Source organism: Chlamydotis macqueenii, chromosome 8 (assembly GCF_036417535.1).
Source record: "Chlamydotis macqueenii isolate bChlMac1 chromosome 8, bChlMac1.mat, whole genome shotgun sequence".
NCBI classification, from domain to species: Eukaryota; Metazoa; Chordata; class Aves; order Otidiformes; family Otididae; genus Chlamydotis; species Chlamydotis macqueenii.
In genome coordinates, this window is record NC_141563.1 from 6,083,180 (window position 1) to 6,109,064 (window position 25,885).

At 42.4% G+C, this 25,885-nt stretch overlaps 1 protein-coding gene across 2 annotated transcripts in view; it reads right to left on the bottom strand.

Annotated features, from left to right (window-relative positions):
• NR5A2 (nuclear receptor subfamily 5 group A member 2) overlaps positions 1–25,885 on the bottom strand; it is a 77,754-nt gene that overhangs the window by 25,589 nt on the left and 26,280 nt on the right. For both annotated transcript variants that reach the window (XM_086753856.1, XM_086753855.1), the window contains one exon: positions 6,811–6,930. In XM_086753856.1, the coding sequence (XP_086609982.1) occupies positions 6,811–6,930 (120 nt within the window). The remainder of the gene's footprint in view (positions 1–6,810; positions 6,931–25,885) is intronic.

The window sequence follows — 25,885 nt, forward strand, 5'->3', positions numbered from 1 at the left end:
AGAGATGGAAGTGACTAATTCTGCAGGTTTTTTCTCACGTGGAGGTCTCGTTTAACACAGTGAGATATTGTTCGAGGCAGAACAATAGACAGGCCTTTTTTACGACATGAAACTCAAGAAATGATACCCTGGGCTAAATAAATGCTGAGGCTGAAGGCCAGAAATTCAGGGAGCACTTGTGCTTTTTTTTTGTTTCGCAAATGATTTATCATGGTAATGAATGACTCTTGAAGCCAAATCCCTGGTTGCACTGGGCTCAGATGGGAACTTTCTGGTGGGATTGGGTGGTGGCCTCTGGTAGCAGCTCCTCTCTGTGCCCACAAAACAGAGCCAAACATTTACTGGTAGAGTCAGGTTCCTTCCAAAATGAAATTTTGTTTGATTTCTAGGATATGACAGTGGGGTCGTACGGCATGTGGAAATCTATGGGACTGTCCTGTCCCTTTTCAGTGCTTCAAAAAGCTTGAAACGGTCTCCAGAGGGTCCAGAGGAGGGCATGGAGATGCTGAGAGGGCTGGAGCACCTCTCCTGTGAGGCCAGGCTGAGAGAGCTGGGGCTGTTCAGCCTGGAGAAGAGGAGGCTCCGGGGAGACCTGAGAGCGGCCTCCCAGTGCCTAAAGGGGGCTGCAGGAAAGATGGGGAGAGACTCTTCAGCAGGGCCTGGTGTGACAGGACAAGGGGTGACGGTTTCAAAATAGAGGGAGGCAGATTCAGATTAGATATTAGGAAAAAAATTTTTACGCTGAGGGTGGTGGAGCAGTGTCCCAGGTTGCCCAGAGAGGCGGTGGATGCCCCATCCCTGGAAACATTCCAGGCCAGGCTGGCCGGGGCTGTGAGCAACCTGATCTGGTTGGAGATGTCCCTGCTCCTGGCAGGGGGGTTGGGCTGGGTGGGCTTTGAAGGGCCTTTCCAACCCAAACCATTGTGTGATTCCATGATTCTATGACTTTACTTGCTGATGGCTGTTACAGGTACCGACTATCGCTGAGTGCCGTTGCTTTCAGCCAGACCAGGAGCTGTGCGAGTGAAGGATAAAGCCTGAGCCTGTGAGTTGGCTCTCACGTACGGCGATGTGGGCAGATGAGCCATTCTCTCAAAAGGACGCGTTCAGCACAGTATACAGCAAGTAGGTTAATTTACAATCACAGCCCTAATTACTCTTCCACTCTTTCCTGGAATATATATTTCAGTGGCAACGATGGTGGTTATTAAACTCATTTTGAGCTTTTCATATAATTAATACTTTCATTAAAAACATTTACAGCAATAATTGTGTTATGTTTTGAAGCAAATGAACACGGAAAAGCACTTTGAAGAGGCGCCTATGTGCAGAAATGGAGGAGGACACAGCACGGACAAAACCAGCGGATATGCTTATAGCAGGTTTGGATATATTAATTAAAATTGTGATGACTTATACAGCGTAAGATGCTTGTCATTTTAACATGATACACAGTAATAGAAGGTAATGAATTAAGTTGCCAGTGGACCTCTCCCCTAGGATGATGTGATTCTGCTCTAATTAGCTATAGTATGCAAATAGCAACACTCCAAAATACTGCATTTACTTTGTCTAACTTAGTTTCAGAAAAACTGGAAAAATTCTGTGCCTTGTAGTTGATCGTATATATTAACAGTAGATACGTTTATATTATAAAATGCATGATAATAAAAGTATTGTTAAGTTTCATGCAGACAGCTATTTTAATCAGTACCGTTAAATTTTCCACTCTAGCAATGGTGACTACTGGGTTTTTGAGATTATTAGTGTGAAGACGTTAAAGCAGTGCGCAGAACATAGCTCACCTAGAGTACAGAACCCATTTCCTTACCAAAGTGTTGCAATGCACTTTGTGGTTTTTATATAGAGATGAGATGATATGGGATCACTGAGATGGCATCCACCACCTCTCTGGGCAACCTGGGACACTGCTCCACCACCCTCAGTGTAAACCATTTTTTCCTAATATCCAGTCTGAATCTCCCTCCCTCTATTTTAAACCCATTACCCCTCATCCTGTCACACCAGGCCCTGCTGAAGAGTCTCTCCCCATCTTTCCTGCAGCCCCCTTTAGGCACTGGGAGGCCGCTCTAAGGTCTCCCTGGAGCCTCCTCTTCCCCAGGCTGAACAGCCCAGAGAAGAGGAGTATGTATTTACATGATGACTCTAACTCAATCAGTAGTTTCAACAATCTCAAAAAAAAAAAAATCTGAGATTTAGGCATGGGTTTGGATGGCCTTTTCAATCTGAAGGGCTTTGACCAAACTCATCAGAGGGAAGATTTAGCAACAGTGAGTATGGTAGTATTTGTAGGTATGAACAAAACGAGCAGCTGAGGCTGCAATTCGTGTGTTGCATATTGACAATGCACGAGCCATGATGTTCTGTGCAGAGCTTCAGTGTCTGCAGGATCGTGGAAGCTGGCAGTGTATTGCTGGTGTAGAAGATAGAGAAGGAAAGTGCTGGAGTTGCAGGAATTAAAGTTCTATAATTAGAAATGATCTGTTAAAATTACATGCCACATGGCAAGCCTACGAAACTTGAAGTGTGGAGAGTGTTGGCAGTGATTGACAATTAACCACCGCTCTGCAAATCACTCCTTAGCCATTTTCAATGATGAAATTTGGAGAGTTGTAAGATGCATTTGTGCTACTTTATTTCCTTTTGAAATGGAAATTGCTGCTGCTGAGGGGCAGTACTTAGTGCAGAAAATGAGGTGTGCAGCGTAGGGAGGAACTTGTTTCTGAGGAACTGCTGAGGAATTGTAATGATCTGAGAAAAGCGCCTTCTTAAAACATATACACACAAAAGAGCTTCATTTATGAAGCTCCAACCAAATAAATAACAAAAGAAAATAAAACAGTCTTTTTTTTTTTTTTTGTGCAAGGGCCAATGCTTACTACTTTGCTGCTGACTGCAGTTTTTCCCCATCAAAGTGGGAACAGTGCGATGACACTGGGTAAAACTCATAAGCCAGTGGCTTGAGGGAAATGCAGATGTATGGAAATGTGGTAGGAACGCCCTAAGGTAACGGGGTTTGAGCCAACGCGTTTGAAAATTGTCACGTGTTCTTCTAACTACGAGCCCATTTTAGCTACCTAGTGTAGAGCTGACAGTGGTACGGCCCTGGGGAGCTGGATGAAATTTGACTTTTGTGTCTGAGGAACAGGCGCTGTGCAGCCTAAGTGGAGACAGCAGGCACGTTCTAATAAAGCGGCGACAAGTTCCCCCTTACAGCTTCCCCTTCACTGGGATTGTAAAAAGGATTGTGTTTATGAGTAGCTTTTATGGAAGGAAATGTTAAGGAAAGCAAGGAGGGAGGCTTCTGAGGTCTTAAATTTGCTAACTTGTGACAAAATTGTCATCTCTCAGGAAGGCTACCTAGCTCAGGTCCTCAGTTTAAAGTATGTAAATTACTTTTGGCATCTTTGAAAGCAAGGTGATTGACTGTAATTTTGCTCATAGTGCTTTACTAGTGGCAGTAAATAAAATCATCTACAGCACTCTTCATCAGAAGTGTCAGGGGACTTTCCACACCATCATCAATTAATTTGTATGAGATGGTGGCATGGTTATTTCCCTTTCTGCTGGAGGAACCGAAAGGATCAGGGCAGCAACCAGAAAGTACGCAGTATTTAATGCAGTAGCAAAGACTGGTAATGCCTGCGTCTAGAAGTGTGGCTTTCCAGAATTATTTTACAGTTAGAATCATAGAATCACAGAAGGGTTTGGGTGGGAAGGGACCTTTGAAGGCCATCCAGTCCAACCCCCCTGCAAGGAGCCCGGACATCTCCACCTGGAATATACAGAGGCGACAGACACAGTCATCATTCTCCTTTCCTAAGTACATTAGAACTGGCTTTGTGTCTTAGAACGACAACAGACTGGATTGGTGCTGCCAGGATGGTCCATCCTGACACTTCGGAAAGGAAGCAGTTGTATTGGATCAGCTCGGCTGAACGAGCAGCTCACAACTGGGCTACAACGCAAAAAGGCAGTATGCGGCGGCTGAACGTGGGAACGGCTCAGAGCAAGTAGGGATGACGTTGAAAAAGCCAGTGTTCAGCTACAGCTGAGACTTGCAAGGGATGCCAAATTGCTAGTTAGGGGATGAACACGAGAAGTGTGGGCCTGCTGCTGGATTCAGCTGGTGATTCCATGGCAGCAGACACAGACCAGGCACTTGGTGCCACCTTTGCCTCAGTTTTTGCTACCAAGGTCTCCCGTGCTCTGTGCTTTGCAGCAGGGTTCAAGGAGAAGAACAGTGAGCAGCACCAGGTATAAGTTGAAACAAAAGAGATTTAGACCAGAACTAAGGAAGAACTTTCTCCCTGTGAAGATTGTCAGGCAGTGGCACTGGCTGCCCGGAGAGGCTGTGTAGTTTCCATCACTGAGGGTTTTCAAAGCCCCACTGGATAAAGCCCTGAGCAACCTCTTCTGAGCAGGGGGTTGCAGGAGAGACTCCTTGAGATCCCTTCCAGCCTGGATTATTCTGTGGTTTTAAGATTTGTGGCTCTGGCACAAACCTTAAACCCTCTGGTTAGCTCACCCAACACCACACAGCTGTGCCCACTCCTGTGAGCAACCTGGCTTTCCACCTAGGATGATACGGACCAGAGCCGAATGAAATCGGGACAATATGGTGGCATTACGTGTAGGCTTCAGATTCTTTCCAGTTCCAAACAGAGCAGCCAGAGACTGCATATTTACTTCAGATCTGGTGTCTCCCTATTTCTCAGGGCGAATCTGTGCTGCTTACATGGGAGTATGTCCTCCAGCCGTCGCAAGCGTGAAATGGAAGGAGTCTGTCCGTAAGGAAAGGACTGACTGCAGTGTTTGTGTTTTGGTTTCTCATAATACGGCTCCTTGCTCTCGAAGCAGCGTAAGAGCGAAGAGGAATGTAGGGAAGATGATGGGAGACTCTGGGGGTGCTTGCACCGACTTCAGAATGACACACTTTGGCATAGGAAAGTGAAATTGGGTTGAAAGGAGGATGTATTTGACAAGCCTGGGGCAAAAATGGGTGCAATCAGTCCAATTTAGCCAGGTTTTAATTCAGTTGGAGACTGTAATTCTGCCTGGAAATACACAACTTCTAAAACCAGCTGATGATTTGCAAGCGGCGCATTTAATAAGCATCCTGCTATTTGATGCCCAGCAGTGATGAAATGTCCTGCTTTGTCTTGAGATAGGTTTGTTGGTTTTTTTTTTTTTCAAGAAAAGATAAAAGTGGCTAATGATGTAAGAATTATACTGTGGAAAAATGGGGACAATGGCTAGAATTTAAGGGTATTTAGGTGTCTCTAATGATTTCAGTGGGACTGGGGCACTCACCTTTGAAAACTAGCTAATCAAACACAAATTTAGCAGTTCTCTCAGGAACAGAAAACTGTTGATATACTTACAGCTTTATAAACAAAGGAATATGCGAGCAGCATGTGTGCTAAGTAAAACAACTGTCCATGTTTTGCAGATGATGAAATGGAAAGGGGATCAGTCATTTTCTCAATAGCACCAATATAAATCAAGAGCAAAGCAACTAATTTTTGCTTGTATTAATTAGGGCGTAGAACTTTATCTCAGCTAGATTAGTCTTTCCACAAAGCTGCAGGAGTCCGTTCCATAGCTAGAATTTGAATTTTCCCACTTCTTTTCTTGGACAACTAATTTCTCCCTTCCATTGTACACTTTTTAATCATGAATGCCAACAGTTATTTCTCTTTCTGATTCTTATAAGCATGTGCTCTTAGCGTTAAGAAATGGCTACAATTTTAGAGTTATACCTAAAGCTGTGAGCAGATTCCACAGCATGCAGACACAGACGACGTATTTTAGAAAGAGGAGCTCTTTCCCATGTGTAAAGGGAGGCAGTTCGGTTTGCGGCTAGCTAAACACCGATGGGCCATTGTTTATTTTCACCTTGGATCAGGAACATCATGTACAGGTACAATTTGCTTCTTTTTGATACTGTGTTTTTTGGTTTTTGGTTTTTTTTTTTTTTCTGTTAAAACCAGAAGAAGAATCTTAGAAGTAAGGTTCATATTTTACTGTCAAGTTCTTTGTGCTTTGGAAAATATGAGGGAGATGAAACTTTCTGTTTCCTTTGGGTTTTCTCACAGTTTTCCTAATGTTTGCCACACTATTGCTCTTGCATTTTTGGGAGATCTGGGCATCTGAAGAAAATTAACCCGTGGAAAGCTGTGCAGAAACTGCAGGGTGCGTACCCTGAGGCAGCTCCTGAGACAATTCCTGCATTTATGGCAGGAATTTTTAGCCATTTATGGCCTATGAACTGAACAATCTTCCTGGGATTAGACGTCTCAGCTTCCCGGTTTCTCACACACGTGTGTACTTCTCTAAAAGCAAGATATTCCGAGGTAGTAGCTGCAGGTTCTCTAGATTCCTGACCCAGCTAGTGATTCTTTTGAGTAAACCACAATTCTGAAGGGAAAAGAAGTGCTAATTGCTTAGACCTAAAGCATCAGGTTTGGGAGTTTTGTTGTTGTTGCTGTCAGAAACCATTTTAGCCCCAAGGAAATACAACGTCTCGAGAAACACTTGTCATCTGCTATTTTTCAGTCACCGAAGTATACAAGTATATTTGAAAAGCAAAGTGCTCATGATTATATCTGCTTTTATAAGTTTAACTGTAATCAGCAGACTAGGAACAGAGTGCACAAGTCATTTTATCTACATTATTTGTGGAGAATCTCTGAGAAGACAGGAGTGCTTCTGACCGAGTTAAACTCCTGCTATTTTGAAAATGATTATTAAAAAGCCATCAATACTTCTCCGACCCCACATACTCACTTGTTGCCCGGTAACCAGAAGGATGGAGCCTTCTTTCCCGTGTACCACTTGCCGGTAAATGTGATCTAGAATTAAGAGTTCACTCCAGCAGTTCTGAAGCAACTTCATTTGGTCATCAACCTGTAAAGCAAACACAAAGGTTGGTAGCATCGCTCTGGGAGTACGTCTTACATCACGCGACGGAGCCAGTCCTTCTGACTGGTTAACGTCATGAGAACAGGAATGCTATCCAACATTATTCATACGCAAAATTGCTTTTCTTAGCTGAATAAATAAGGCAATGCTGAAACCCTTCTCCGTAAAACGTGTAGAATATTTGCTACTGATTGCGTTCTAGGAAAGAGAACTACAGCATTGTTATGCAAATAATAACAGTATATTTATAAGTGCTCGTGGAAATGGGGTATTATTTTTAGACAAAACAAGAATAGCGGAAATAATGCTAACGTGAGCTTTCCCGTACTCCCCATCCTTGACCCTCAGCTTCTGGCAATAGTAAGGAACCTGCAGAGACAAGAGCGTTACTGCTGCGACAAGCCCAAGTCCCTTGCAAAGGAGAAAGTGAAACCTCTAAGAATGGTTTGAAACTATGAAAAAAGAGAAAAAAAAACTTCTTTATAACAGAAGCTATGTGGCTTCAGGTGTCAGGATTTCTTCCTAAAATCAAACAAAGTCTTTGACTTCAGGCATGTGTCCTGAAAGAGTTAAGAGATGCATACGTTAGCCTTGCTACAGGTGAGTGTCTAGCGTGGCTGGGGTGACGGGAGGTAAATAGTTAAAAAGGACTCTGAGAAGAATAGATCGCAATTGCTGAGCAGATTAAAAATGCTATAAATTAGGAGAAGTAAAAGAAAAATTAGCAAAGAGAAGAGTTAAAGTGGAGAAATGCCTAGAATTTCTGAGGCATCGAGCTATAGAAATTGTTTTTCAGGGGTTCTAGTTCCACTTGCTTTGGGAATAGACTCGATAATGCACGGGAAACCACATTTTAAGGAGCAATCTTTCATGAGCTGAACTAGATGTAATGCAATAGACGGTTTCACATTTTATCAGCTATGACCTAATGAATTTTTGAACTTTATTCTTTCAGGCTTGTTTTCTGGTTGTGTGGTAGAGAAGGAAGTAGTGTTTGTTACTAATAAATTTTTGTGGTGTCACCTGTGGAAGTCCCCTAGTATTCTCTTCCTCTTCCCAGTCACTTTAAAAATTTTTATTTTTATCTCCCGCCTACTCTTTTGCACTTTAAAAAAAAAAAAGAACGAGGAAAACTATATCCAAATATCTATGCCAAAATAATACCTTAAGATTACAGAATCCAGCGCTGCAGAATTAGTTAATGCTTGTATTAAGATTTTCTCTCCTTATTTTATCTTCAATCTGCATTTATATTATAACAGATTTTAACGCACAGACACAACAGGGCTGAATTAGTATAGTATTTCAAAAGTTTTCCATGCTTTGGCTTTCCAGTATTGAGGATAATCCTTCATCCCAGTTGCTGTTCTGCCTACAGTCGCAGTGACTACACGTCTGCACAGCCAACTCCTCGAAGCCACATATCCATTGGCACCAGGGCTGGAGGAAAGAAGGAGGTGTGGGCTCCGTGGATGGATATATCGCTAAGACAGAGTAAAGCTAGTGCTGTCACAAACTCGGCCTCGCTCCGTCCCCGTGCTGGCTGTGCCAGATAATTCATTCCTGTACAGATCACAGAGCAAGGCTGATGCGGTATTAAAGATCTCTTCCTCTGCCCACAACGTGAATTTGGCCACAAAACCATCTCAACCAGGTGTCCTCAAGAGAGGACAGTAAATTACCCCAGTGACGCACTCCCTACCAGAACTTGGGCCAGGTGTAAAATAAGACATTATTTGAAGAAAATATCAAAGTTTACAGATTCTCTTGCTTTTTCTGTGAAACTGTTTTGTGATCATTTTCTCCTCTGTGCAACAAGGTGTTACAAAAATCAAAGAAAGCGTGCTAACGTGATAGCTCCATCCAAAATTATCATTTCACACAAAGCTATCGCAGCTTACATCTGAACAAAAAACCTGTGGGACAGCTCACACATCCAGCATCCGTGTCATCACTAATACCTGAGTAAGAGGTCAAGCATTTGATTATATTATAGATGACATTTTTCCAGCTAAACCATCTGTCTCAGCCACAGGCTTTTGAAAACAACAACAGCAGCTAGTCTGCAATCAAAGCTTACCTCCCAAGCTTTATCGCGTCATTACCGAGCCAGTGCTGTGAGAACGGTGTGAGATGGCAAAAATCACAGCAAACAATGTTTTGAACATAGCCTGTTCCTGCTGTTCTACAAGACTCGTAAAACTGTAACGTGTGCTAGGGGCTCACCAAACCTGCTCCTCCGCGTTCGCTGTGATTTAACCAGTGAAAGCCTGCAACACGGAGAGCATCAAAAGCGCAATACACATCCAAAACAAGGAATCGCCTTCAGAAGACTCATAGATCCAGCTGCCTTTGCCGTTTTAAGAAAGCTGGCAGGGCAGCAGAATGCTTCCCAGTTTGCAGTAGGAAGAAAGAGAGATGACTTTAGGGAGGGTCATGGATTACTAAAATGTAGGGCAAGCGATCAATTCTGGCCCACTTCTGAAAGGTGTGTAGATGGGGAAAAACACATACTTCATCTCTACTAATGCGTATGGAGTGAAGAATAGAAAACAACAGAAATCACACTGAACAAAAATGATAACGCATCACTTAAAGAATCATGGAATGGTTTGGGTGGGAAGGGCCCTTTCCAGGCCATCCAGTCCAACCCCCCTGCCAGAAGCAGGGACATCTCCAAGCAGATCAGGTTGCTCAGAGCCCCGGCCAACCTGGCCTGGAATGTTTCCAGGGATGGGGCATCCACCGCCTCTCTGGGCAACATGGGCCAGTGCTCCACCATCCTCATTTTTCCTAATATCTGATCTGAATCTACCTCACTCTATTTTGAAACCGTCACCCCTCGTCCTGTCACACCAGGCTCTACTGAAGAGTCTCTCCCCACCTTTCCTGCAGCCCCCTTTAGGCACTGGGAGGCCGCTCTAAGGTCTCCCTGGAGCCTCCTCTTCTCCAGGCTGAACAGCCCCAGCTCTCTCAGCCTGGCCTCACAGGAGAGGTGCTCCAGCCCTCTGATAATCATCTTCCTATGTTAGAATGAGTGGATAAGCTTTATGACATAGAATCACAGAATCTTTAAGGTTGGAAAAGTCCTCCAAGATCATCAGGTCCAACCATCAACCCAACACCACCATGTCCACTAAACCGTGTCCTGCAGTGAATAGAGGTTCCACCGAGATGGAAGTTACATGTGTAACACCATTTACAGTGTACATTACACATGTGTAATTCCATATAACACCTTTGTGTTTCTGTGGCATGTCAATAAAGGAGTTGCAGAAGCATATTATCCGGCAAAAGAAAAAAAAATAATCAGCCTTTCACCAAAACAAGTATGTGCCTTAAATGGATTCTGAAAGCAAGGAGGCTTAGGTTTTGGTGGCCAAACTGGAGAGGGAGTTGCGAAGAGGATGGTCCACTGCCAGCTGGAATTACAAGGTGGCTTTAAATCCCTTTTCTGAGTTTTCTGCTAACGTGGATTAGAAAACAGGCATGCATAAGGATACATTTAGACGTAACTATTAGTTTGCATAATTTATCTTACCAATGTAACGCAAGCCATGTAGGGTATTTCTGGGAGTGGAGGAAAGAGACTTTCAGTTTGAAGTGTGAAGTTCTAATCCTGAGCACTGTGGTGACGCGTTATCTCTTGGCAGGTTAGAAAGATGGGCTGGGGCTGGGGATGGCAGCGTCACGTTTGTCTGTTAAAGCCTGGACTCCCGCCCAGCTGGGCCCTGAGACTATGGGACTCGGTGGAAGTTTGTCAGGCCTCAGATGACACGGCGCTATGCAATCACGCATTATCAGTGCAAGGACTTATCTCAGAAATGCTGCTTACTCATCTGAAAAACTATTTGTGCTGCTGTTACAGATGAGGGAGGCTAGCGCGACACAAGAGTGTATTGTTGTGGAGTGCGTGCTTCCCACAGCACGGAGCGTTAATCATTATAAACTTTTGTTTTCTCTGAAGAAGCACATTGAAATTGCCAAACAGTAAAATGAAGAATAATGTGTATGCTTTGCTGAAATGCCCCTTAATCTTATCAAAAACCACACTGGGGCTTTTTCTTACAGAAGTGTTTCACAGCATCTAGCATACTGTAACCAACAACTGCAGATTTATTACAGTTTTCCTTCTGTGGAGGTATTTTCAGCCTGACACCTGATGGATTACTTGTTAAAAGTTTTGGGGGTCATGCTTTTTTGGTGTTGCTCTAAGTTAACTGTTTCCTGTATAATTATTGCTGCAGATTCAGCTAAACAATGCGCTCACCTTTTACCCGGTCTACACTTCCCTTTCTGAAAAGCCGGAGAATCCCTTTTCACCTCTTTTCACTTGCATCAACTTGCGTTATAGCTTTGGGTTTTTCTGCTACTAAAAATTTAAAAGGGTGTCTAATGATTAAAAAAAAAAAAAAAAGATTGAAATTTATGTGATAAAACAGCGTTGGATTCAGCTGAATTGTTTTTACTTGTGCTTCTAAAAGGGAATGCCAATATGGAAATAACATGAAGCATTCATCTCGTCGTGCCACTTCTCAATTCTACGGCTCTTGAATAGCCATTTCCTACGGCATATGAAGTGATTAAACATCTGTCTGAACTGTTCAGCCTGAAGCATGCGGGTTCAAGGGATGGTTGAACTTTCAAATGGACTTAGGAGATCACTCACAAGTCACCGCAGACATATAGCTCGAGCTCTTGCTCCATTTCTTACGCTATAGTGAAGGGGATCGCCCCAAATAAAAGTTTTATAAGACAAGTGCACTCCAGAGGCTAATTTTTACTCTGGAACGCATGCGTGGTTTCCAAATTCTTACAGAGGTAGAGAAGGATTTGGCTCCTGCAGATGGGTTGCTGCTCACAGTGGGAAACCTCCTGTGCAAGGCTGGTGAGAGAAAGCAGCGCGTAACAGCCAAGATGGTTTGGAAAGTAAAGGCACATCGCTTTCAGAACCAGTAAATGCCCTAATAAAATGTGATTACTGCCTATAACCTCAGTAATAAAATGCTACAAAGTTCAAGAAAAAAAATGATTTAATATTAACTACGATTGTTCCAGCTCTTTATTAGAAACCTCTGCTTTAGATAAAATCCCTAGGGAAAGACGGGGAGCGGTCTTTACAAGCCCACGTTGGGTTAGACGACTGTCCTGTTGCCATCTAGCTCTAGTGTGGAGTGAGGATAAAATCTAGCTGAGTTTGGTAGCATTTTTCTTTTTTTCATGTTTTAAAAATGAAAGGAAATACAGAATACTTCAGTGCGTGCCTCTTCCAGCTCCTTTACGGTATGTAAAGAGGCTGTTACAAAGGTGCAGTTATACTTGGAGGCTGTGTGTAGCCCTTTTCTTTCAATAACTTCTGAATCCGTCAGTCAGTGTCACCTTCTTTCAGCAGGGAGTTAATCTGTCCGAGATATTCAGTTCCTACACGCCGTGTGCGAATCAGTATCCAGACAGAGGAAAGTAACTGGTGGGTACTGTGCTGGAAGAAGGGTTAACGTGCTCACCCCTTCTTCAACCACAGAGAACCCAGAGAGAGGAAAGGAAAATGACTACAACGCTTCATGAACTCCTTGCTCATGGAACCTTTAGCATTTGGAATATCAAGCCACTTTTTCAGTTTTTTGAAGGACATAGATAAGGACTTTATAGCACAAAGCAACATTACACCTTTGAAAATCCCCGCGCTTGGACCCTTCCAAAATGTGAAGCGGCGAATACATGGTGCCCGTGCTCCGAACGGCGTGGAGGGAGTGACGGCTTTGTAACGGCGTCTCCCCACGCATGACCCTGGACAGCTATGTGTAAGATCACTGCGAAAGAGGGGATCGAAGCAGCGGTGACCAGCCGTTTCCCAGTTTCAGTGCTAATCTCGTCAAAATACTTCAATAAAAAGCAGCCTTGAGTGTCAGCTCCCGCTCATTCTGTTTTCTTGCAGGGATAAAACACAAGGTGCGTGAGTCCAGGGGCCTCAGGTTGCTGAAGGGACAACTGGCGAGTGGCAGATGGTGATCCTACTGAAGAACAAGACCTCTCCTCTTTTCTAGATCTTTGGACTCCGTTTAGAGAGTACTCCCCGCTTTAAGGAGAAGGTAAACGGCAAATCTCGGTTCTTCAAACATCAGATGAAAAGGCTTTGACAATGAACTTTTCACATGTGTGTGTGTACATCTATATTACATAGTACGTCAAATGCAACACATCGCACTCCTACTTTTTCTCTTTTTCCTCACATTTACCTCTGTGCAAACTGCATGGAAATTAGTTAGTATGTCACAGTCAGCATTATTGCTGATGAATTATAAATGTGTTTTTCTTAGGTTCTTTTTTGGGTGGTTTTTGTTTTTTTTTAACTGAAAATAAGAAAAGGATTTCTTTTTAGTCCCAACTGAAAATTTTGCTTACAATGCAGTGCTTCTTCCCTGCCAAAGCGAAAGCAAAGATAAGGAAAGAGGGAAATTAATTCTTCTTCTCAGCATCTGTTTCACAGGGTGAAGAAGGAGGTGCCTTCTTCAGGACTGGACCGATAGAGCCGACCTTCACGGTCCTGCTCCTGTGAGTATCTCTACTGATGTTAGCACAGGACAAGTTTACGGGTCGGGTCTAGAATCTAAACCAGATCAGATAACGCTGTGTGGTTTGTGTCCCAGTTTTGGTACTAAAGCTGTTTTGTTCCCTTGAATTACTCCAGAAATACACCTAGGGTTTTTGATGTCAACAAACAAACTGCAAAAACGTGCTGGGCCGTATTCTTAACTCTTCGCTTGCACGAACCTAAGTCCCTTGACTTCCACATAAACAAAACCAGAATTAGGCCCACTCCATTCATCGTTGGCCTTGTGGGTCTGATCTGCTCTTTGGGATGCGCAATGATGTCCTCTGGGGAATCAGAGGACAAGACTGAGTCTAGTAAATTTTATGGTACTGCTGGTGAATTTATTCTCAATATATTGAATCAGCAGTTTCACTCTGTTGTACAACAGCCTTCGGTTAAAGTCTCTGTGGTCTTCTCCAAGTCACACATGTTCTAGTATTATCTGAAAGGATTTCTAACATGTAAAGTTCCTTTCCTGATTGGTGATGTATTGGATAAATTGTGATTTCACTTTCCTTACCCCGTTTTCCCACCTGACGCATTCTAAGAGTCCATAGGTAAACTTTACCTCCTACTTTAGCTCTCAAGGCAAAATTTCTTAGAAAACAGCAACATCAAATTTCAACAGAGATCAATACAACACACAAGGGTGGATTGTTAATAGTGTAAATATTAAAGACAAAGCCCTACTAAGAACTAAATTTATTTTCCACAATAAAATCTTTTATTAAAACTCAAATAAGTATAATAATCTGGAAAATATTTTTAACTTGTTACCTTTAGTATGGTAACAGGCAAGCAGAGTAATCTCTCAATGCACTCAGGGTCTTACTCTTTCAAGGCCTGCATGCCGCAGAACACTGGTTGTCCATGCATTTACACAAGAGTTACTTAAACTGGCTCTTGTGTAAATTACGCTGTGTGGTTACTCTTCTGTTTAATAGGGTTTGCGTTTATTTCCAGTACAGCCGTTCGAAAGGGTGTGGAATACGGGGAAAGGGCAAGCCATGAGAGAAGTGTAACGTTACTCTTTTAACAGGTGATACCTAAAAGGTTAGTTTGTGTACATGGTGTGGGACTGTATTCGCAGTAAATACACAAATAATCTTCTGATACCATGACGTAAAAGGAGTTGCTTTAACATTACAGCAGTGTAAATGAGAGAAAAATAATTTTCCAGGTAAGTATTAGTGATACTCAGGGTTGGACACTGATAAACGACACAAAGAATTGAATACATCGGATGTTCCATACCATTTATATAAAATCACTTTTATATGTTAAATGGTCCTTACCTTTTGATCGCACAGCATTGCAATCATTTTTAGGAATTTCAATACATTGGTTTATATTTTACTTAGAATAATAGAATCATGGAGTAGTTTGGGTTGGAAGGGACCTTCAAAGCCCACCCAATCCAGCCCCCCTGCAAGGAGCAGGGACATCTCCAACCAGATCAGGTTGCTCAGAGCCCCGGCCAACCTGGCCTGGAATGTTTCCAGGGATGGGGCATCTACCGCCTCTCTGGGCAACCTCGGTGTAAAAAGTTTTTTCCTTATATGCAGTCTGCATCTGCCTCTTTCTGTTTTAAAACCATTACCGCTTATACTATCACAACACACCCTACTGAAGAGTTTCTCCCCATCTTTCCTGTATTCCGCTTTACGTACTGGACTTTTCGTAGTCCTCTTAATACTTTTGACAATATAATCATAGAATCATAGAATAGTTAGAGTTGGAAGGGACCTTCAACGGTCATCTAGTCCAACCCCCCTGCAAGAAGCAGGGACATCCCTGACTAGATCAGGTTGCACACAAAGCACACAAATATGTAAGGGTAGGTATTTCCTTCCGCCCATACTTGAATCACTGAAACATACGGATCTGAAGTCTCAGGACTGGGAGATGAGATATAGTGTGCTAAACTGGACAGAAAGTCATCTCTTGATGGAGGGTGGTGGTAGTGCAAACACTGCACTCACCATACAAAGCTATCCCACTGTGTTTGCCTCTGTTTTGTAATAGAACAGCCAAAAAAAGCAGAGCGAAAGCAGTAAGAAATCATGAGAAACAGTATCTTCAGCCAAGATGGGAAAGGAGCTGGTATACTGATGGAGAAAAAAATACAGAAAGGTGGTCTCACATCCCAAGGGCTGCAGTGGTAACAGTAAAGTCACTGGGGCAGAGATTAACTGAGACAGAAGACCCAATGATAGGGGAGAAAGCAAAAGAAAATTCATCATTATGCATGGGGATTGTAATTTATTAAACCAGTATCTGTCTGACTTGGAACAAGTGGCCTAAAAACACCACCAAAGGAAACTGAAGTCATACAAGAAGGTTGTGGAGAAGTGGGAAGAACCAGTGATGCATGATCAAACGAGCTCCTACTCTACATGGGAATGATCCAAAAGACCTAGTGCTTGTCTTTACCTGTTAAAAGCATTGTAGAAGCTCTTGGCATGCGGCTACTACCGTCTAGCTAAATCATTTCAACTAGGAACATCATCTTCAAAAAACATCAGCTCCCTTCCCGACAAAGCCAAGTGTAAAAGAGCAGACGGAGCCATGCTATTAAAAATCACGGGAAGTGTTGATTGAATGAATGGTTAAGGCACAGGCAAGTGTGTATGAAAATATTTTTTCCATTTATCCTTTCATTTGGCTTTGTTTCAGTTATTCCCACTTCCTGTTTCCTGCATTCTAATTTGGAAATCTCTGAAGTCTCGTTAAGCTAAGGTTGTCACAACTCTGCCCAGGTCCCACACAGACCTTGCCGGTCTGTACCTCTAACTTATTCAGTTTTTCTTAGCTCATTTCTGCGCCTCTGAATGGCAGCAGAGGTGCTGAACAACAAAATCAGGATGCTCTGATTGCCGCCCATTCGCCCACGAGCGTGCCATACACCACATCAGTGGAAGTCAAGTTTCAATCAGACTGGCAGAAACTCGGTCCATGGGCAAGAGCTTGTCGTAAAATGGCAACACTTTCTTCAAAGAATCATTTTTTGCGTATTTTGTGTTCAAGTGTCTCGCAATCTACTACCAATCTAGGTCTGAGCACCAGCTACTTTGGTTTGTAATTAAGTTTATTATGAGCTTTATTTTTGAAGAGTTACCATGAGTAAAATATCACTTTGACACCCAAATGTAAGAAGATTTTTTGATTAACCCCAGATTTATCGAAGGAAAGTGCATTGCAACTCTGGCTCTAAGAAGTTTTTCTGAGATGTCTTAGGACTTTTAAAAATATGGCTACACAAGTCTATAGCAGGGCAATTTTCCCGGGCCATAAAATAGCCTGAATGATTTCGAAGTATAAATGGATGCATTTCGAAGTATAAACGAATGACTCTACAACTCATATGCCGGCAGAGATACAAATGATTCAGCATCATTTCACTGACAGGTAATGGACTGAATTCTCTCTTTGGCTCTCTTCTTTTTCAGAACTAATCTGCCCGAGGGTCTGTTTCTTGCAGAATAGAAGGTCTTTCGGGAAGGGGCTGCCTATTGCCATGTTTGTATGCAGTACCTGTTTATGTTACCCTAAATCTAATAGTAGAAAAGGGCTACCTGACTGCATGGAGCCTGCATGGACACTTCTTTGTAAATAAAATTAGTTATCTTTCATTTTAAACTGCCAGCCCTGAAAATAAACCCAGAATGTCCCGTTAAATAATACAAGATATTATTAGTGAAGCACGTTGTCTCCCTACATGAATATAAGCGTCAGCTTAACAACACCATGAGAATGTTTTGCTCGATATTTTTTGTACTGTGGCATAACTGTATCACCTGTCATCCTACGTAACACCATCTCAGGTGTGGTATTACAGAGTATCCTGAGCTTGGATGGGATAGAAGAAATTATTTCATTAGAAATGTCTTTGAGACTGACTGTGCAACTCGTATGCCTGCAGCGATACAAAACCGCCTGAGCTTCAATAGAAGACTTCAAGGAGCAGGTCCTTGGTTTGTATTGCTTTAGATCTGTGAAGGCTCTGATCACGCACGCATTTTTTCAGTACAACCTTACATAAGCCAACTTCCAAATTCAGCTTCCGGCGACAGCTCCTTTTATATTTCCTCTTGCATGAGCACACACAGCACCAAAATCCAATCTACTGTGTCAAATATATGCATTTTGCAAATATATGACTGTTTGATAAATGGCGTCGGATCTGGGTGTTTTAGGTTACTTTTAACAACTGAGAAATGTGCATAGTTTATTTTTTAGCTCACGTGTTGTGTGCAAATTGCCTCTTTCTACAGCGCAAGGTGTGTATAAAGTTCCCTGAGATGTCTGAACTAGATTCGCTGTAAGTACTTATCCAGAATATGCAAATAAAATGTAATTTATTTCTGGATATCATCAATATTCTGTCGCTGCATAAGGGGAATGGACTAGATGACCCATGAATTCTAGTCCTACCCTCATATCTATTATGATTGCCTTATATTAGCAAAATTGCTTTTTAAGGTCACTTATCTGTGGTGGTTCCCTTTACGCAAATATTTGGTACGTTTAGCTATTCACATGTACTGCTTCACGCTCCGTTTAGAACAGATTCAGTACAAGTAGAGCATCAAATGAAGGAAAAATCTGATATTTTGTTGTAAATAATTCATAAAACAATGTTATGACCTTTATTCCCCATGAGGCATCCACATAATGAGCCACCCAAATGAAGCAGGGAAAACATCCACTTGTCCGGCCGTGGGTGCGCCCCTGGCAGGCTCCTCAGGGTCAGAAACCCATCAATCTCTTTTCACACATGAGCTAATCAATTCAAAGAGGGAAGTGCCGATGAGCTATTAGATCAATATGGTGAAGTATGGAGATTGATCTTATCCCGGAGCGACGGCATTAACAGACTCGTCAGCTCGACCTCTGCCCTGCGGCGCACATTATACCGGATTGCAAGGCTGATATCTGAATGAAGACCTCAGGTCATCGCTTTTAATAATCTGCTTTGCGGAAAGAAAAGTAAATCTGTAAAGGGATGACTAATGAAAATATGAAGTGCTTTCTTCTCCTCTAGTCTCAGAACGCTTGCAGGAATCGTGCCAGCTATTCACAGCTCACATTATATGTTATTTGAGACAACACGTATAATACAACCCATGGTATTTTGTTCTGCCGCAAAAATTAATAAAAGAAGCCAAATACAAAATGATAAAAAGCAGTAGCTGTGTCAAAATCGATTGATGTCTTCAGTGAATTACTCCAATCGGTTGACCTGAACTGCCAGATCAAGAGCTATACAGGGGAGCTGGTACTGGAATTATTTAGCTGGTGTAACTGGGATCGCAGTAGGCTCCACTGCTGCGGGAGCGGCTGCCAATGCTGCTGTGCACTGAGCGTACCGCCCGCCAAGCAAAATGTTCCCAAAGCTTGGATCAACTCCGGGCCCAGCCGTCGAGTCTCCGCTTGGTCTCATTTGGGTCAAAGGCCAGTGACTTTGGGGGGAATTTATCTGAACAGAGGAGCCTGGCTTCACAATATTTAAGAGCAATACATGTATACATCCTCTAACACCATCCTGTCCCTTCATCAACCCGTGCCGGTGTCACCAGCCTCCCAGGACTCCTGTCCGTGAAGTGACCGCAAGTAACACGCAACCGTTGCAGCCTCTCCTTTTAACGGCTAATCTTTTTGGTATATCGTTTCAGAGATGCCGAAAAAATGTACATTTTGTTGTCTCAGAGCGTGACATTCATATTGTTAATATTTTTAAAGCCCTGAATAATCTAATGGCAATGAAATATTTATGTATCTAACACATTTTAATACTGTATTTTTACCGTACCAAACATTTTTATTGTTCACCGTATAATTGAATCAATGAATTAGAAGAAGGTTACTAAAAAAGGATTAATGCATTTTTAATGAAACGGAATGATAAAACTTCTGTTAGTCACTAAGAATAACAGCAGATCTATCAGCTTTGTACAGATAAGAGCTTTGTGAGTTTATCTGAAAGCCCACGTCATGGCTCTCACTTAGCTGGAACCTAAAAACCGGACTTAGCAATCCTGCTCAGGGTTTTAATTCATTGTTTAGGTATGCGACCTCTCTTCCGCCTTGTGATCAGATCCCCTGTCTAATAATGAAAATAGGAATCTGGTTAGCAGGGACATCTATTTCCAGTCATAAAACATATTTTTAAAAACAATGCTCTTTCAAAACCTCCATGGGAGAACCAAGCTGGCTGTACAATACCACTGGGAAATGTTGCTGAACTCTTCGGTGAACGGAGAGGGGAACTGGTAAGAACTTCGAACGTTAACGGGGAGAATGTGGACGTTTCAATGCTCGCACAGCTCGAGTCCTTAATTAGCTCACCAGCCTAAATTATAATTACATTCCAGGTAGAGACTGCAATGCTTAAAAACATCTCAAGAGAAAATCCTTGTATTAGCATAACACTGAGATTTTGACACTGCACAAAATGTTATATAGAAAATTGAAAGAGCAGTTGCAAACTTGGCTCTGAATCCTACGCAGATACTGTGCTCATTGCAATGTAGCGTTCAATTTTCTATCATTTTGCAATGGATGTAAAAGCAGATAATGAAATTTTATATTAGTACAAGATGTGCGGTACACAAGATGCTGCAGTATTGCTCAAAGACACGTGTGAATTTTGTGAGACCACATAATTCATGGTGGTGAACCACAATTAAATAAATCACACCAGCAAAATGGGTGTTTTTTTTTTTTTCTACTGCTATGATATGGTTTTTACATCATGTTCTTTCCAAACAAACTAAAAAGCTATTCTGTAATAGAAGTGGTTTAGATTTAAAAGGGTTTTAGAATTCTGTACCCTTCCACTTACAAAGCAAGGAACGTAATACATGTCCAGCAGTACAGACCCCAGAAGGACTCCGGTCCTTTACACATTTATCAAAGCATTTGTTCTGGTCTCACCGGTGGGAACCAGACAGTTACATATTTTCACTAAAACGGAGGTGATTCTTCTGAACAGGGGCAAGGGAAAGTAAACTTAGAGCATATCCAGGACTAAAATACCTTTTCCATAAATAAAAACTTTTAAAAATCCAGTGTCTCGCACTAAACAAGTGCTAGAAGTAAATGCTGCCTCCCAATGGAAATGTGAAGTTTTCTTCCCAATAAAATAAACCACACAATTTCTAGTCCTGGTGTTTTATGAGGTGTTTGGTCTTTAACTTACTTGAACTATTTTCATTCTTGATTTCACAATCAAATATTTTGTTTTACGAACTTCATATCATGGGCTCAAAATGCACAGTTTCTGGAGTAAGAAGGATGGTTTTTCCCTTTAACAACACCTCCTTGAAAACTGGTCAGGAGGATGAGGAAGCAAAAATGGATTAGTGGGAGAGTTCAAATGAGGTCATGAAGTTCACGATAAATACCATTTATCTTACAGTTCGGCAATTTACCACATCGCTCCACGACTCGTAACTGCGACAGCGCTGTCGGATGTGCGCTAGCAACAGATGATCTGTCTGGTGACGGCATCTATCCGCCAGCGGCATCTATTTAGACGTTGTTAGGTATCTGAGTACAAATAAGTGATACCCATTATTTCATAATCAATGAAACATGTCACTAGCTTCTGTGCAACACAGGAATGGCTGAATTGATTTATTTTTTTTTTGAACCCTCTTTCCCGTTTCCACTGTAAGCAAGCGCTTACAGGTGGAGAACGTTCGTGAAAACTTTCCGAACAAAAATATATTCTTCTGGGAAAGTTACACTAGGTGGAAAAGGCATGTCTAGAATGGCAATGCTTCCTCAGCCTTGGCAGGATAAATAATAAATGCTTTCTAGGTAACTACTGCAGCTCTTTGATAACATATATATTAATACATTTAAAATGTCTGTAGATTGACAAGTGTTTTGTGGGCTTATACTGGAAAGCCAACAGCTAATTATGAAAGCCTGACTTGACTAATCAATTATTCAGATGAATATTAGGTGCCTATTATATGCGTAAACATGGGAATTACATTCCCCCTAAGTAACTTTCTAAAATAACAAACCCAAACCATGCAAATGTGAAATAGAAAGAGATGGCCCTATTATGCACCTATTGCACATGCAGAACTCCCTCTGAATTATTCAGCGAACCTCGATCTTCTGACTCGGAAGCAACACAGCGATAGCGGCGCACGCCACGTCGTATTTGGTATGCACGTAATATGGATTTAGCTTGTTCTTGCCGGTCGTGTTTCACATTCATTTCGTGTTTAGGAGGTACGGGAAAGGAGAAGTATCCCTGGACTGATACTTGCAATATATTTTTGTGCCTGTTGAACGCAAGATTATCTGATGAATTAATAAGAGAATGGCTTTTGAGTGCAGGAAGAATAAGCCTTTGAGAAGGAGCGCAAGTGAGGTAATGAGCTGTGTTTTGAAAAGGTTTGTATTTGCTTCGTTCCCCATCTCCTGTACGTAAAGGTTGGGAAAGCGCTAGTATTACAGAGGGGATTCACCGATGCTTCATTTAATTTGGCAGGCACAAAACACAATAAGGCAGTGCATAATTGTCCTTCGCATTTAGAAAAGACCGTGCTCTTAAACAGAATATAGCAACAGGGAAACCAGAAATAGATGTGACCAGCCACCTGCTGACAAACAGTGACAAATCCCACTGACACTGCAGTGACCCCCAGTTAGTCAAGATTTAATTAAGGGCTATAATTAAGTCAGTGGAACAGAACACTAATGAGTGGCATTTTTTTTTTATACGGGTAATTACACATAAGAATACAAAGTAAGCCAGGTCCCTAAATATATCATTAAGATGAACAGTATAGAACGACAATCAGAGCTTTGAGTACTTTTTTTTTGTTTGTTTCTCTGCAAAAATGCAGGTTGAAAGAACACAGCTCCAGTCAAGCATCTGCACGCACGCTAACAAATGCGATCGGCCCGCTCCCGCGTGTGCCTAAGCGTGTGGGTAACGTGACCTCGGTGGCCCAGGGCACACCAGTAAGGCCAGGCGTGCTGGGTTTGCGGGGCTCCCCCTGTCATTGTGTTTGCACGTGTTGGTACCACGCGGGGGTCACGGCGGCTCGTTTTCTAACAAATGACATTCTGTTGCTATTCTCTGACAAGGAACGCATCCTCTGGCTTTCATTTATCAAGTGTGTTGATTACAAGGAAGACATACGTTACGAATTGTTCCGATGGCGATCCGCACGTTGGGCACAATATACCTTTACAATCAAACGGCAGGGAATTTTTACGGCAGTGGTATTTTATGGATCCAGTTCTCTGGAATTTATTTTGGGAATCTTTAGGCAGTTGAATGAAATAGCTGAAATATCTTTGCCTACATGATATTTGCTTGTATTTCACACAGAAAAGTGTTGGAAGTAGATTTACTAGACCAATATGTTAAGCTGGGGTGGAAAACATCGTTACAAATAACGATGATGATGGCAGGGGAAAAACAACTTTCCTGCAGTCCTGAAGATGTAAAAGAATGCCGGTGCAATTCGGGGCCAGCCCTCTGTCGGGATTACTCTATCTGCTCCCAGCTGGTCGCCTGCGGTTCACGACGGCCTTTTATCCATTATCAAAGCAACAAGTGGAAAAGCAGATCCTCCTGCCTGCTAACACTCTGCTCAGTTCTCTCTGTAGAATTTCTGCTTCTAAATCTTTCCTTTTAACAAGTCCTCAGATTTCCTTCCTACTGCGGCAGGAGACACTAAATATGTCTCTCAAGTCTTTAGCTCACTTGTCTAACTTAAACTCTGCAGGACGCTAAAGGAAGAGAGGATAATTGCATTACAACAGGACGTTTTCTACAGGAACTCACTGAAATGCAGAATGAGCCTGATCCTTCTCGCTCAGGAGTGCTGAGAGTTTGGCGCCTGAGTTCAGTGACAGCACAACCAGATCCCAGTTACTCCAGCGGCACGGTACCAATACAACCCTTCCATCACAATTTCAGACTGAGACATCAGTTAGGCTTAAATTTAACCCACTAACCTACTAATCTACTTGTTTATATAAGTACAAATGTCACTGTAAGAAAAGCAAAGCAAACGAACTACACTGAAACTTATCACATATATACTTACTTGGCTTTTTTAGTAGTAAAGGAAAAATTTAAAAAGGTATAACTGGGAGATATTTAGTATAACTAATGTGAATTATTTCAAGCAAAATCTCTCCACCGAAATGGAACAGTTATGTGTTATTGAAACAAATCTAAATGAACATACTTTATATAGTAAAAATATACAACCCACTTTCCTTAAATCGTGCTGTCGCAGGGTAATGGGTCTGAGAAATGCAATCCTATAGCAGTTACTACAAGTATATTTTTAAAATCAAGAGAACAACTTAACAAGCTGTTACGTAGGCTACATCAAACCATAATGCATGTTAAGGGAATTCAATTCTTTTTTAAACTCTTTGGTTTTTAAGCAGATTTTGCCACGATTTATGACAATTATGCAATAATAGCATGCTGTGGGAATAGCAGCATGGTGGTGAACGCAGGACTTGCTCCCTCTCTGAACCGACGCCTTTGCCACCTCCGCACACACCCTGGTGCCTCCTCAGGCCGGGCGCAATGGATGGAGCAGGGGCCAGATCCTGCCAACGCTCGGCCCTGCCCGCAGTACAATCCTACCTCACTTGGCAGAATTAGAGCTCTGTTTCTAACCCTACTCGTTTAAACCCATTAAAAGATTTTTAATGCATGTGAAAGCATGATTTGGCTCCGGGTCCTCTGGTGCTTTGCTAAGATGTGGGCAGTAGCGTCTCATTTTTACGAGGTGCCTGAGGTAACTGTTCTGGATAGGGCCCCAATAAACATAATCTTAAGATACGGAGTCACTGTTTCTGTTTTTTTCCCAGGAGCTGGAGCACATGTGAAAACCCTAACAAAGCCAAAATACAACAAAAGAAGAGAGATCGTAAAAATTACGTAAATTATTTCCCGGTTTTTATCTTTCTGAGAGCACGTGCCAGTATAAAATACAGGATTAGCTGGAGCGACCTCCGCCCGGGCTGCAGACACACGTGTGCACAATGGATCCCTGACATCTTCTTCTCCCCCATTTTTGTCCCCGCGAGGCCGGCCCTGCCCGGCCGCGTATGAATGAACAGAAGCGCCTTTCATCCCCCACTTGCCTGGCGCTTCAAAAGGAACTACGAAAATAGCAGCAACAAAAATCCAGCCGCCTGCCAAAAGGCCCGCACACGTCCCATTCTCACAGGCATGCGAAAGGTTGGAGAGCTCAGCAAAATTTTTATGTACGGGAGCAGGCCCAAGGAAAACTCACACGCCATAACCAATTGTGGACAGAGGATCATCTATCAGCAGACAAATGCAGGAACTCCAGAATGTCTCTCCTCAAATGAAATAATATATCTTTGAAAGCCAATGCCCGTTTTAGGCCTGAGGCCCATATATCAAGCCTGAGAGGCTTGTGGATACGCTCCAGGGCCATTAACCTTCCACCTGTTTCCCCTTGTCCTTCAGGATGAGACCCTGCCCTTGATTTTACTCCCTTCCCCTGTTCATCTTCCGACAGAGTGTAAATGTAAAGCAGAGGGCCTGCGAAATAATTCAAAGGCAATGGACCAGGGACATGGTTACAAATCTCTGCCACTGGCACTGTGACTTATGCAGGCAGTTTGTCACACATGAGCCAGGTGACCTCTGTGACATAACAGAGAAAAATATCGCCCGAGATCAAAAGATGAGATTCAGAGCACTCTAACTAACTCTGGTGCACACAGCCGCGCTACGCGGTGGCCAAGGGCTTCCTCTCTTCCAAATACTGCTTGCTCCGCCCGCTAGCGAGCAGGCCGCGCTCCTGCTAATTTCGGTAATCGCTTTTTCTCTTGCCTCTTCAGAAATCTTTCCTGTAACCCGAATGTCAAAATTTGCCTCCTCCTGAAGCCTGTCTTTTTCAAAAAAGATAATTAAATTGACTAGGAGAGACAGCAAAATGACATTCGGCAGATAAAAATTAACACATACAAAGCAGTATCTTTGAAAATGGTGGAATAGTCGCTTTTGCAAATGGGGCTGGTTTAATACAGTAATTTTTAAAATGTTAAGTAATACTAAAACTTTGTATGAGCACATGCTGTCTCTGGTATTGCAAGGACAAGTCTTCGAAGTCTAAAACATTTATTGGGATTCAGCCGTCTTGATGGTTAAAATGAAAGTAGATTTAGCATTAAAAATGGTGCAATGCACCCAAATAACACACATCTATACTGATTCATATTTTACAAAGAGATATACTACAGAACCAGAATAACAGTAATTTGAAAAGACTAATCAGATTGGGGTTTTTTTTAAATCTTGAATTCATTTTTCAA